Here is a 15,307-nt window from a genome sequence, read left to right on the forward strand (position 1 = left end):
TACAACGAGAAGAGGAGACCGGACCCTGAGGAAGATTGTGGAGAAGGACCGATTCCAGACCTTGGGGAACCTGAGGAAGCAGTGGACTGAGTCTGGTGTGGAAACATCCAGAGCCACCGTGCACAGGCGTGTGCAGGAAATGGGCTACAGGTGCCGCATTCCCCAGGTAAAGCCACTTTTGAACCATAAACAGCGGCAGAGGCGCCTGACCTGGGCTACAGAGAAGCAGCACTGGACTGTTGCTAAGTGGTCCCAAGTACTTTTTTCTGATGAAAGCAAATTTTGCATGTCATTCGGAAATCAAGGTGCCAGAGTCTGGAGGAAGACTGGGGAGAAGGAAATGCCAAAATGCCTGAAGTCCAGTGTCAAGTACCCACAGTCAGTGATGGTGTGGGGTGCCATGTCAGCTGCTGGTGTTGGTCCACTGTGTTTCATCAAGGGCAGGGTCAATGCAGCTAGCTATCAGGAGATTTTGGAGCACTTCATGCTTCCATCGGCTGAAATGCTTTATGGAGATGAAGATTTCATTTTTCAGCACGACCTGGCACCTGCTCACAGTGCCAACACCACTGGTAAATGGTTTACTGACCATGGTATTACTGTGCTCAATTGGCCTGCCAACTCTCCTGACCTGAACCCCATAGAGAATCTGTGGGATATTGTGAAGAGAAAGTTGAGAGACGCAAGACCCAACACTCTGGATGAGCTTAAGGCCGCTATTGAAGCATCCTGGGCCTCCATAACATCTCAGCAGTGTCACAGGCTGATTGCCTCCATGCCACGCCGCATTGAAGCAGTCATTTCTGCCAAAGGATTCCCGACCAAGTATTGAGTGCATAACTGAACATTATTATTTGTTGTTTTTTTTGTTTGTTATTAAAAAACACTTTTATTTGATTGGATGGGTGAAATATGCTAATTTATTGAGACAGGTTTTTTGGGTTATCAGGAGTTGTATGCCAAAATCATCAGTATTAAAACAATAAAAGACCTGACAAATTTCAGTTGGTGGATAATGAATCTATAATATATGAAAGTTTAATTGTAATCATTACATTATGGTAAATAATGAAATTTAACACTATATGCTAATTTTTTGAGAAGGACCTGTATATATAGATGTATGTTACATAGGACTGCAGCTAATAGGCTTTCTGTGCGAAGGGATGCGGCCTGCTTCTGTTACCGCTAGGCGCGGGCGCATATAGGCTGCTGTGGGGAACGTCTGCTGGGAACATAGATGTGGTGACCCCACGGGGCAGAAACCCAGGCCAGAATCTAGAATACTTCGGAGCCCCTGTGCCATCCACTTGTGCTCCTGTAGAGAGCAGTGGCCCGGAGAGGCTGCCCTCTGGGGCTGGCATACAGGGAGCAGCCATCAGAGCCCTCCTCCCGCAGCAGCACAGCACACTTTCATCATGCGGCCTGCTTTGGTGTGGGATGAGTTAAGGGGCGGCCCTTTCTGCGCGCGTCCCCCTGCTCTGGGAGCGGATGGTTCATTCCAGGCTATATGTAGCGCTGCTCTGCCCTGGAGGGCTGCAATGGGACGGCTGAGCGCTGGCAGCCGGAGAGCGGAGGAGACGGTCCGTGCCATGACAGGCAGCAGTCGCCGCCTCCAGCGCCCTGCACCATGAGCTGAGGGCGAGTGCCAGTCTGCTCTCCAGCCTCCATCCACTGTGCGAGATGCTGCCCTGGAAAAAGAACAAGTTCGATCTGATCGAGGAGGACAGCAAGCAGAGCAAGCAGAAGGGCTATGCGGTGAGCCTGAACTACAGCGCCCTCACCTCCTTCGCCAAGTCCTGCCCGGAGGGCGCGCTCACCAGGGTGGGCAGCATGTTCAAGTCCAAGAGGAAGAAGATCAAGATCACCGGGGAGGACCCCACCTACACCGTGCTGTACCTGGGCAACGCCACCACCCTGCAGTCCAAGGGAGACGGCTGCACCGACCTGGCGGTGTGCAAGATCTGGAGCAAGAGCGAGATGGGCAAGCACGGCACCAAGATGAAGCTGACGGTGAGCTCCCAGGGCATCCGCATGGTGCATGTGGAGGACAAAGCCAAGCGGCCCGGGCACCTGTACCTGCTGCACAGGGTCACCTACTGCGTGGCGGACCCGCGGCTGCCCAAGATCTTCGCCTGGATCTACCGGCACGAGATGAAGCACAAGGCGGTGATGCTGCGCTGCCATGCGGTGCTGGTGTCCAAGCCGGAGAAAGCCAAAGCCATGGCTCTGCTGCTGTACCAGACGTCTGCCAACGCCCTGGCAGAGTTCAAGCGGCTGAAGAGGAGGGAGGACGCCCGGCACCAGCAGCAGCAGCTGATCGGGGAGCAGAACATCCCCCTGGTCCCGCTGCGGAAGCTGCTGAACGGCCAGTGCTGCTACAAGCCCCCGGTGGAGCGGAGCCGCAGCGCCCCCAAACTGGGCTCCATCACCGAGGACCTGCAGGGAGAGGAGGAGGAGGAGCGGGCCATGAGCTTCGAGTGTGAGGACGTGCTGGACACCGGGGACGGAGGGGGCGACGTGCAGGCGGGCAAGCTGTCTCAGCTCATCAGTGACCTGGGGGAGATGAGCCTGGGCAATGACCTGCAGACCCTGAGGGCGGACCTGCGGGTCACCAGGCTGCTGTCCGGGGAGAGCACGGGCAGCGAGTCCTCCATCGAGAGCAACCAGGACAATGGACCCAGCAGTAACGGCTATGAGGAGTGCAGGGAGCCGGAGACGGTGTGAGGCAGGGGTGGGGGGCTGCACCTCCGTGACTGCAGGGGATGGGACCCGCTTACTACTACATGGCATTAATGGGGTTAACGTGCTCTGCTAGACTGCCTCTGGCATTAAGGGGTTAACCTGTTCTGTAGTCCACGGTCTCTGAACACTTATGGCACTGTTGGGGTTAATGGGGATGCCACTGATTGGCGGTCTATATCATGCCGCACTGTGGGTGCAGCGAGGTGTAAGGCGTTAATGTATATCGCCCTGATGTGCGGTCTGTGACATCATGCTGTTGTATGGCCTTTGTGGTTTGTGGCAGCGTCAGGGTTAATATACAATGTCGGATATGCGGTGTATGACGTCATACTCCTCGGTGGTGCCCTGGTAATAGCTTCCTATGTATCCATCTTGCGACCAGCGCCAGATTCCTGCTGATGCCGGGGGTCACTTACTTTTCGAAGTCCTGGATATGGATGTGCCCCATTTACTTTGAAATGAGAGTTGCCTTAGTGTTAAATACAAACCTCTCTGAAAAACTGAATGGCAGCCTGTAAAGGGTTAACTCCCAACAAATTTTAATTAGACCCCTTGTGTTTTCTTTATCCCCCTGGGGGATGTGGAGTGTGGCTTGTGTATGAGCCGCCTTGTGGCCTGGGGGGCGCTCTTACACTGCCTTGGTGCTAGCACCTTACCTGTAGCGCCTCTGCCCTGTGGGGGACGTGGAGTGACCGTTCTACTGCCCTGTGGGGGACGTGGAGTGACCGTTCTACTGCCCTGTGGGGGACGTGGAGTGACCGTTCTACTGCCCTGTGGGGGACGTGGAGTGACCGTTCTACTGCCCTGTGGGGGACGTGGAGTGACCGTTCTACTGCCCTGTGGGGGACGTGGAGTGACCGTTCTACTGCCCTGTGGGGGACGTGGAGTGACCGTTCTACTGCCCTGTGGGGGACGTGGAGTGACCGTTCTACTGCCCTGTGGGGGACGTGGAGTGACCGTTCTACTGCCCTGTGGGGGACGTGGAGTGACCGTTCTACTGCCCTGTGGGGGACGTGGAGTGACCGTTCTACTGCCCTGTGGGGGACGTGGAGTGACCGTTCTACTGCCCTGTGGGGGACGTGGAGTGACCGTTCTACTGCCCTGTGGGGGACGTGGAGTGACCGTTCTACTGCCCTGTGGGGGACGTGGAGTGACCGTTCTACTGCCCTGTGGGGGACGTGGAGTGACCGTTCTACTGCCCTGTGGGGGACGTGGAGTGACCGTTCTACTGCCCTGTGGGGGACGTGGAGTGACCGTTCTACTGCCCTGTGGGGGACGTGGAGTGACCGTTCTACTGCCCTGTGGGGGACGTGGAGTGACCGTTCTACTGCCCTGTGGGGGACGTGGAGTGACCGTTCTACTGCCCTGTGGGGGACGTGGAGTGACCGTTCTACTGCCCTGTGGGGGACGTGGAGTGACCGTTCTACTGCCCTGTGGGGGACGTGGAGTGACCGTTCTACTGCCCTGTGGGGGACGTGGAGTGACCGTTCTACTGCCCTGTGGGGGACGTGGAGTGACCGTTCTACTGCCCTGTGGGGGACGTGGAGTGACCGTTCTACTGCCCTGTGGGGGACGTGGAGTGACCGTTCTACTGCCCTGTGGGGGACGTGGAGTGACCGTTCTACTGCCCTGTGGGGGACGTGGAGTGACCGTTCTACTGCCCTGTGGGGGACGTGGAGTGACCGTTCTACTGCCCTGTGGGGGACGTGGAGTGACCGTTCTACTGCCCTGTGGGGGACGTGGAGTGACCGTTCTACTGCCCTGTGGGGGACGTGGAGTGACCGTTCTACTGCCCTGTGGGGGACGTGGAGTGACCGTTCTACTGCCCTGTGGGGGACGTGGAGTGACCGTTCTACTGCCCTGTGGGGGACGTGGAGTGACCGTTCTACTGCCCTGTGGGGGACGTGGAGTGACCGTTCTACTGCCCTGTGGGGGACGTGGAGTGACCGTTCTACTGCCCTGTGGGGGACGTGGAGTGACCGTTCTACTGCCCTGTGGGGGACGTGGAGTGACCGTTCTACTGCCCTGTGGGGGACGTGGAGTGACCGTTCTACTGCCCTGTGGGGGACGTGGAGTGACCGTTCTACTGCCCTGTGGGGGACGTGGAGTGACCGTTCTACTGCCCTGTGGGGGACGTGGAGTGACCGTTCTACTGCCCTGTGGGGGACGTGGAGTGACCGTTCTACTGCCCTGTGGGGGACGTGGAGTGACCGTTCTACTGCCCTGTGGGGGACGTGGAGTGACCGTTCTACTGCCCTGTGGGGGACGTGGAGTGACCGTTCTACTGCCCTGTGGGGGACGTGGAGTGACCGTTCTACTGCCCTGTGGGGGACGTGGAGTGACCGTTCTACTGCCCTGTGGGGGACGTGGAGTGACCGTTCTACTGCCCTGTGGGGGACGTGGAGTGACCGTTCTACTGCCCTGTGGGGGACGTGGAGTGACCGTTCTACTGCCCTGTGGGGGACGTGGAGTGACCGTTCTACTGCCCTGTGGGGGACGTGGAGTGACCGTTCTACTGCCCTGTGGGGGACGTGGAGTGACCGTTCTACTGCCCTGTGGGGGACGTGGAGTGACCGTTCTACTGCCCTGTGGGGGACGTGGAGTGACCGTTCTACTGCCCTGTGGGGGACGTGGAGTGACCGTTCTACTGCCCTGTGGGGGACGTGGAGTGACCGTTCTACTGCCCTGTGGGGGACGTGGAGTGACCGTTCTACTGCCCTGTGGGGGACGTGGAGTGACCGTTCTACTGCCCTGTGGGGGACGTGGAGTGACCGTTCTACTGCCCTGTGGGGGACGTGGAGTGACCGTTCTACTGCCCTGTGGGGGACGTTCAGTGACCCTTCGGCCCTGTGGGGGACGTTCAGTGACCCTTCGGCCCTGTGGGGGACGTGGAGTGACCGTTCTACTGCCCTGTGGGGGACGTGGAGTGACCGTTCTCCTGCCCTGTGGGGGACGCGGAGTGACCGTTCTCCTGCCCTGTGGGGGACGCGGAGTGACCGTTCTCCTGCCCTGTGGGGGACGCGGAGTGACCGTTCTACTGCCCTGTGGGGGACGTTCAGTGACCCTTCGGCCCTGTGGGGGACGTGGAATGACCGTTCTCCTGCCCTGTGGGGGACGTGGAGTGACCGTTCTCCTGCCCTGTGGGGGACGTGGAGTGACCGTTCTACTGCCCTGTGGGGGACGTTCAGTGACCCTTCGGCCCTGTGGGGGACGTGGAGTGACCGTTCTACTGCCCTGTGGGGGACGTGGAGTGACCGTTCTACTGCCTTGTGGGGGACGTGGAGTGACCGTTCTCCTACCCTGTGGGGGACGTGGAGTGACCGTTCTCCTGCCCTGTGGGGGACGTGGAGTGACCGTTCTCCTGCCCTGTGGGGGACGTGGAGTGACCGTTCTCCTGCCCTGTGGGGGACGTGGAGTGACCGTTCTACTGCCCTGTGGGGGACGTGGAGTGACCGTTCTACTGCCCTGTGGGGGACGTAGAGTGACCGTTCGGCCCTGTGGCTTGGGCTCTGTTCATATGTCTGTTCAGGCACGCTGCTTCTCTGCTCTGTGTTAGGGACAGACAAAAGGAATAAGTGATCCGTCCCATCACAAAAGGAAGCATAAATGATTATTTTGGGGTCCATTTGATGTCCATGGTTTTTTTTTTTAGAATGTGGTGAGGGAAAGCTGTCCTGTATAGCGAACCCAGACATACCCCATAATAATCACTGGGTCCCCGTTTGTGGATAACGATTCACTTACTGTCGTGTCGGACCGGACATGTGAATACAGCCTTGGGATTACTTTTCCATCATCCAGATCTCGTTTCTGTGGAGTCCCCTGTAATATTGATCAGTGTCCTTTGGACAATGTGGGCAATGAATGTCTTTTTCTGGAGAAAGGTTGGGGAGGGGACCCTAAGGGCAGAGACAGACTGCCGTATTTCTCCTGGAAGAATCTCATCGCAAACCTCGCACTGGCTGTGGCTCTCCTGACCTGAGCTTGACCGCTGCATGGTAATCCATCATACTGTCTTGCTCGGGTCAGGAGAGGTGCCGGCCAGTCCGTGCAGTGCGATGCGATCCTCGCACGAGTTATACGGCAGTCTGTCTCTGCCATAAGTCTCCATATTAATGAACTCAGTAAAGACTTGGAATATCGGAAATGAGAAAACTGAAAATGTCAGAACATTTTCTTCCAGAAACTGCATCACACCAGGCCATAGGTTACGGCTTCAGTGACTGACCAAGTTGCAATACCACTTCCAACCTGTGGACAGATGTGTTGTGTATTTTCGTTAAAAAAAAAAAAGCCATGTAGTGTTATGTTGTTGGGGGTGTGTGTTTTTGCTTTGTTTGTTTGTTTTAATCTTGGACATCCCCTTTAAGAATAATTGCCTCCAAGGTAATGTAAGTTAAATGGTGGTCCTGTCCTTGTCCTCAGCCTATAACATCTGGCAGGGATTGGTCTGGGACTCCTGGATCCACACGACATTGTGCTGCTAATCAAACACTAAGGGCAGATTTATCAAACTGTAAAAGAAACTGCTGTTTCCCATGGCGACCAATCACAAAACGGCTTCGGTGTTACTAGTGCAGTTTCAGAAATGAAAGCTGACTTCTGATTGGTTGGCATGGGTAACAATGCCAGATAAGCCAGGCCTCATGTCTGTAGTATTATTATAAAGGCGTCACTATTTCTCTACTCGGACTAGGCTGAAACACAAAGACCCTAAACTATAAAGTGTCAGTTCTCCGTGTCTCTAATGTCTCGGCCAGGCCGTTCCAGATTCCAGCACGTTCCAGCTTCTTGGCTCCGGAGTGTGCGGTGCGGGAACGTCTTGTGGGTTATGCATATAACAAGGCTGTACAATTTAATATTTTTTTCAGTGTCTCTTTACTTCCTGATTTCTTGTGTCCTTGGCTCAGGCAATGTTTGCACATGAAATTACATTGGGGTGAGGCACAGTCAGGTGAAAAATGGCCAATCTGCTCTAGCTGCACCAATTCCTTGCACAGTCCGGTGCTGGCATTGCCCGTCTCCGCAGCTGCATGCCATCATCACTCAGGCCAACCATGTATGCGTTCCTCTTAGCCCTGGCATGTAATCGCCATCCGTTAATTTTCCATTCATCCCAGTGTGTCGGTCGGCATCACACAATAGACCAGTTTTGTAGAATGCCAGAAACTTGCCAACACTGCTGTTTTTCTGAGAGCGTGCCTACTGTCTTACTATAGGTTAGTTAAAAAGAATAGACGGTAAGCCATTTTTTTTTTTTTTTATTCTTGGCTATACCAAAAAAGTTGCATTTATAATGCTGTTTAGGAAAATAATGGCAATTTTCTCATAGATGTAGCAGAGCTAAATTTGTCACGATTGCAGTGTTCAATGCTGTCAGTGCTTTCTCATGTTTAGCACAGTCTTGGCTCTGCTACATCTGTGTGACTTCTGCTTTATTGCTCCACATGTGCAGTTTACATCACAACTAGGTGACATCTAGTGAGCGAACGTGCTCAGAAAAGGTGTTATCTGAGCATGCTCGGGTGCTAACCGAGTGTCTTTGACATGCTCAAACAGACAGCTGCATGTCTTGCACTGTTCTACACCTGGATTGATTGCCTGTTTGTTATGCAATCCCTGCATGTGTTGAGGCTGTCTAACAGCCGTGAGGACTCGAACATATTTTTCAACCACACCGAAGACACTTGGTTAGCACCAGAGCATGCTCAGATAACACCTTATCCAAGCACGTTTGCTCATCACTAGTGACACCTGTTGAATTGATCCACAGAAGAGCAGATAAATGCGGCATAACTAGGCACAATATGAATGTGTACTGCGGGCACCAGGCTACTCCATGTGGCACCACAAGTGGCTTGCCACAGCTTTGACCTCCTTTTCGTTTTTTCTTTTATACTTCACACTCCTCTGCCAGATAGGGTATTTTGTTTTCCTCGTACCTCAGACAGCCGCCTGCCAAAACTCCACAATGAAGCGAATCGGAGAATTGGTACACTTGTATGTTTACACGCTTGTTTTATTTTTTAAACAGCCCACTGGGAAACTTCCTTTTTATGTCATTACATTCCATGATGGTTTTTGTAATACTTGCACTGTTGTGAAGTCCATTTCCAGTGTCTCATTGATGTAAATACGTATATATTTTGTACATAAAGGTCACAGAATTCTACGTGTTATCTTTGCTGTGCAAAAGAAAAATCTGATGTTCACTTGTACATAACTCGTGTATATAGTTATTTTTCTTTATTTTTTAAAGGACATCACTGTTATGATGTTTGTTTGCACACCTGAAAAAAGTAATAAAAGAAAATAATTTAAGACACTTGGAGATTTTTTTTTTAATTTATTGCATACCTGAAATTCCTATGTAGGACCACTGAGCAGTTGGACATCTGACTGGTGTCCATATACCATACATGTACACATTGTTTAAATAAAAAAAATTAATCCAAAATGGATGAAATGCTGCTCTATTTTGTCTTGTAAAATGAAAGCTACCGTGGGAGACCCAAAGACCCCATCAGTTAATGGAGACCTTTGGGCACCTCCTGGTTTTCTTCATGTGTGGGGTTGAAGAACTGCTAATATTTTTACATTTATGTTCCTATAAAGGCACAGAAATGTGGAAGTAACTAGCAAAGATGCCAACGAAAGCTTATTTATCTGTTGGCTAACAGCTACTCCTTGTATTCTCCCCATGCACACTCAGCCAAAGAAAACATGCACCCCGTCAGTGGGGAAAGTGGAGTAAGCCGCTGCCAGACGCCTCTGGCAGTGGCTTGTTTCCTCGAAGAATAAAAAGATCTGGCACAGAAATTTAACATGTTAGATCCTTATTACTTCTCCCCAATATCATGGGATAGTAAGAATGACACTATATACCGTACATAAGTAGTTGGCTGAAAGCAACACGTTTGGCCTACATTAATGTGTATTGCAGCTTTAAGGCTATGTGCACACGTTGCGGGTTCTTCTGCACCGTTTTTGCAAAATCCGCAGGTAAAACGCACTGCAGATTTCCTGCTGGTTTTGTGCGGATTCCTATAAACAACAGGTGTAAACCGCTGCGGAATCCGCACATAGAATTGACATACTGGGGAAAATACAACACAGCGTTTCAGCGCGGTATTTTCCGCAGCATGTGCACTGTGGATTTCGTTTTCCATATGTTTACATGGTACTGTACAACGCATGGGAAAACTGCGAATCATCAGCGGCCAATCCGCTGCGGATCCTCAGCAAAATCCGCAATGTGTGCACATAGCCTTAAACACCACTCCAGTGTTTTTTATATTTTTATTTTATTTTGCCGCTGGAGTGGGTTCATAATCTAAGTTCCCTGCCACTAGTCTTATACTTAACAGTCACCTTCTTTATCTGTTATTTGCGCTGCTTCGGTCATCTGCAGTTTGTGACCTGCTGGATCACTGAAGGTATAACCTCTCCCACCCCCCGAAAAAACGCTGGAGTGGTGTTTTTAAGTGTGGGTTAGGAAACAAGCCTGGTATGTGAGGGCCGAAGGGTAAGTTCACACAGGGCATTTTTGCTGCATTTTTTTTTTTCTGCAGTAAAATCTGATCATCTTGGCAGGAAAAAAGCTGCATCAAAAACTGTTTAGGTGCGTTTTTTTTTTATGCAGGTTTTTTTTTTCTTTGTCCATGCTAATGTCCTTGGGTTTTCAGCAGCAAATAATGATACCTGCGGTTTTTTTTTTTTTTCAACACCCATTCAAGTCAATGGGTGAAAAAATGCAGCAAAAACGCTGAAAGCAGTGACATGCTCTATGTCCAAAAAAACGCAGCAAAGCACAAAATACTGATCAAACAAAAAACCAATGTGTGTGCATGAGATTTCTGAAATCTCATAGCTAGGGTTGAGCGAAACGGATCATTCATTTTCAAAAGCCGCCGACTTTTGGCAAAGTCGGGTTTCATGAAACCCGACCCGATCCCTGTGTGGGGTCGGCCATGCGGTACGCGACTTTCACGCCAAAGTCGCGTTTCGTATGATGCGCTTGGCGCCATTTTTTCAGCCAATGAAGGAGCGTGGGCAGAGTGATGAAATAGGTCTTAGGGGCGTGGACGCCTATTGTCATCTTGTCGATTGTGCGCTGTAGCGATTTGCAATGTGTAACACCAGCTTTTCTGTTCAGGGACGAGAGAGAGAGAGAAAAATAAAAAAAAAATTCCCATTGACTTTGCATTGGGTTTCGTGTTTCGGTCGATCCCCGACTTTTCGCCATAATCGGCCGATTTCACTCGACTCGACTTTAGAGATAGTTGGGTTTCGCGAAACCCGACTCGACCCTAAAAAAGTAAAAGTCGCTCAACCCTACTCATAGCCTTTTCTGGTATTGTAAAAAGCAGCTGAAAATTAGCATAGAAAAAACAGCAAAAACGCCCAGTGTGAACTTACCCTTAAAGTTCCAATAGGAAAAAAATACACCCCAAGCATTAGTGTATTCCTATTCACCAAAATGCTGTAGTAAAATGAACATCCTAGAAGATACATGCCCCAGACTATAGTGTCTAATGTGGTAGAAGGAACATGCAAATTGTCAAAGTTTTTGAAAACCTGTTAAAGGGGTTGTCTGATCATATTTTTCCGCTGACCAATCATACAAAAGGTCATCAGCAACTGGCTCATGGATCAGATGTTAATAACCCTGGAGGCTGGATGTAATCATTAAGCGGAGCTGCACTATTCAATGTGTAGCAGTCTCTGCTGGGTGAGTGAGGCCTAAAGGCAGAAAGTCATTTTATATGTTCAGTGTCCCTTTAAATGAACATTTCTGAAATGCTACTTCATTTTTGATCACCATGACTGCAGAAGTATCCCAGAAATAACCCACAGCACTTTGGAGGTTTCCCTGTGGACCTGTGTATAGGTGCAGGCTGTACACTACTTTCAGAGGAGTGTAATATGGGTGCTTTTTATTGCCTTTTTCATGGACCTCCTGTGGTCCTTTATGGTGATAAATCACTATAGAAGTCCATGGTTCTCTGTAGTGTTCACACATATAGGTCTGGAAGACTAGGGATATTGTCCATAATAATAGTGATCAGTAGCACAAAAAAGGCATCCATTTCATGCTCTGTAAAAGTCTATAGAGAAGATTTGTGGAAGCCGTCTAAGGCTGCGGTCACACTTGCGAATGCAATGCGAGAAATTTACGCATCACTACCCGGCACTGTCGCCGCCACTCGGGACCGGAGTGTGCAGCTGCGTAGAAATACATGCGGCTGATGAGAGAGACTCGAGCGAGTTTCTCGCATTGCACTCGCAAGTGTGACATCCAAGTGCAGTCTGATGTTTTGCACGCTCCCATTGACTTTTAGGGTAAGTGCACACGTTGCGGATTCCATTGCGGACTTTTCTGCGCGGATTCTGCAGGTAAGATGACCTGCATTTTACCTGTGGATTTCACCTGCGTTTTTACACCTGCGGATTCCTATAAAGGAATAGGTGTAAAACACTGTGGAATTCGCACAAAGAATTGACATGCTGCGGAAAATAAACCGCAGCGTTTCTGCGTGGTATTTTCCGAAGCATATGCACTGCGGATTTGTTTTTCCATAGGTTTACATGGTACTGTGCAACGCATGGAAAACTGCTGCGGATCCGCAGCCAAATCCGCAATGTGTGCACATAGCCATAATGCGTGCATGCTGTGCGAGATATGGCATTAGAAAAAATATCACAGATCTGCTCTGCCTCATTGAAAAACACTGGTCAGAGTGCAATGCGACATTTTTTCGCTTTGCACTTCTCCATAACATACGCCAGTGCATGCGAGCCCATAGACTTGCATTAGATGCAAAAAAATCTGGAGGTAAAAAACGCACATGCGTCTTTAGTACGGTCCCACAGCAGAAAAGAATCAAAAATGCATACCAACTAGAGACAAAAATAACAAAAATGTGAAAAAAATGCAATGAAAAAATGCAAAAAACCTAATTTACATTATTAGTGCAGAAATTCTGCAATATCAAAAACTCACCCAAAAGTGGGAACATAGCCTTAAAGAGAAGCTTTTGTAACCCAAAGCAACCAATCACAGCACAGCTTTCATTTTTGTAAAAGCAGAGCGTGAAATGAAAAGTGAGCAGTTATTGGTTGGTATGGGCCACAAAGACATTTTTTTCTTTTTGACCGTTTCATTAATTTCCCCCATATGTCCTGCTCCTAGGACTGTGGTACAAGTGAAACAGAAACTGAAAGTCCGTGCACCATTTGTTTTGCATGATACCAATAGAAAACTGATCTTCTACATAGCTGGCATACATTCAGGGCGGTCCTGGCAAGCGCACAGAACATACATGGTATATACCAGAACTTCAGCCCTGTCGGCGGTTTCGGCTGCCATTTTGTTCATCACAACTATAGCAGACAAGCTTCCTAGCGTTTATTCATAGAAATGAAATTCCTCATTGTAAGTGGGAACATATTCACATGAAAGCAAGCCTGAAGAGATTTACGCACGGCAAATTTGTCACAGAAACAACTCTTTTTGCATGGATGAAACAAAAATGTTAAAATGTCCCCCAAAGTTCTTATATGCTCTTGAGGGAGGGGCACAGTATGTGAAAAAAATGAAAAGCAGGACAAGAAATTCCAAGAAAAGAAGCCACTACTAGCCTGAATGGCTGTTCCACAACATGTTAACTAAAAATAATTTTTACCGAAAAGGGAGCACAGTAATATATTTCTATGGTCTTTTGTGGCCTTAAATAAATGTGAAAACGCATTTTGTCTTTACATATTTCCCCCGATAAGATGGGGATAAAGAATAAAAACAATAGGCCTCACGTATCATATAAAACATATTTGAGTATATCAAAATGAGACAAAAAATAAAGTTCTTAAAACCATATGAAAGAAAATAAATGAAGATGTGCCTGCTCATGAACCTGGTTAACATAGACTATATTTGTACTTAAATAATTGTAGCCTAAATCTATAAAACAACAGTGGTTTCAGAAGACGGATAGTGATACCGATCAGTAATGTTTCCACTTTTACCTATAGGACAATTGCCAGTGGTGTATGACCCAGATACAGCCTAAATTATAGAGAAAGTATCAGTTCTGTCCTGCAGATAATATGATAACCTGCTCTGAGATAGGTGAGGTTTTGTAGGTAAAAAATAGCTTTAGGGTACGTTCCCACGATCCTGAACTAGCAGCACGAGGACGCAGTGCATGTCCGCTGCCTTCTATTGAATGCAGGTGAATCTGCATGTGTTCACGGAACCGTGCGGATTCACCGTGTCCATTACATGGCAACACAAGCCTCATTCATACATAAAGAAAGACATAACAACTTTTAATGGAAGAAAATTGCCCGTGATGTTTATTTTGGGTAACTTAGAACAAAACAGCATAATACCAAATAAAATATTCAGATAGATGTCCAAACACTCCAAATACTAATAAACAATCAACCCAGAGACTGGGCGATTTTCCCACGAATAGAAACATCACGACAAGGAAAATAAAGGGAGGGAGGGTGGGATCTTCTTTACTTCAACAGGTACCTCAGAATGGTTCAAATAAGCCAGAACCTGGCTTTAAATACTTAAACAATAGCCCAGCAATGCGCTGTCCACCAATGAAAAACCGTTAAAAGAGCGCCAGTTAAAACTGGATAAAACCAGTTTTACCTTGCTCACAGAGAAAAAGATGCATTAACTTGACCTGAACATGACCTCTAATTTTCAAACCTATTCATAGTCTGTGTGGCCATGAGACCCCCCTTATTCCCTTATTCATTGTAGGGGGGCTACCATGGCAACACAAGCCTCATTCATACATAAAGAAAAACATAGCAACTTTTAATGGAAGAAAATTGGCCGTGATGTTTATTTTGGGTAACTTAGAACAAAACAGCATAATACCAAATAAAATATTCAGATAGATGTCCAAACACTCCAAATACCAATAAACAATCCACCCAGAGACTGGGCGATTTACCCAAAAGCCTCGACTCAACGAGTCGTGCCCCCCCCCCCAAAACAACACAGCCGTTTTTCAACCATATTTTGAAGATTCAAATTAAATATATCAAGACCTATGTTTGAAAAATGAACCATTTCCTGGCGATATAACCCAGGTAGGAAACCTTAAAGGTCTTCAAGACTAAAACAAAATCCATTAACCAGCGGTAACATTTTTTCCATGGTTTTATTCACCCTCTTACGAATTTTGTCTAGAAATCTGGATTCTTGTGTATTCCATATAAGTCTGGGAGCGATCTCGGAAAAGACAAAACTCGGATATGGGAAAGATTGCCTAAGACTTACAACATCAGCTCGCATGATAGCTAGTAAATCCAGGGTTTTCAATTTACCCAGATCATTCCCGCCCAAATGAAATATAACTAAATCCGGGAACGGAAACTGTTTAAAACTTTTTTTAAATTCTAAAAATTATACCATCTCAAGCCACGAACGCCATGCCAAAAGATTTGAACAATAGAAGGATCGAAGGACAAGTTTTCTGTATATGACCGTTGAACAGCTCTCTTCTGAGCCCAAAAAATTAAAGTGTCCGATGATCCA

General features: G+C 48.7%; 1 protein-coding gene and 1 long non-coding RNA gene across 2 annotated transcripts in view; both read left to right on the forward strand.

Moving 5' to 3' along the window:
• Positions 1–15,307, forward strand: part of LOC138638139 (uncharacterized) — a 122,255-nt gene that overhangs the window by 21,179 nt on the left and 85,769 nt on the right. The window lies entirely within an intron of this gene.
• On the forward strand, positions 1,550–3,546 carry FAM43A (family with sequence similarity 43 member A). The gene has a single exon (XM_069727181.1). The coding sequence runs from the start codon at positions 1,684–1,686 to the stop codon at positions 2,725–2,727; it is 1,044 nt and encodes a 347-aa protein (XP_069583282.1). The 5' UTR covers positions 1,550–1,683; the 3' UTR covers positions 2,728–3,546.

Source organism: Ranitomeya imitator, chromosome 5, assembly GCF_032444005.1.
Source record: "Ranitomeya imitator isolate aRanImi1 chromosome 5, aRanImi1.pri, whole genome shotgun sequence".
In the NCBI taxonomy this organism is placed as follows: Eukaryota; Metazoa; Chordata; class Amphibia; order Anura; family Dendrobatidae; genus Ranitomeya; species Ranitomeya imitator.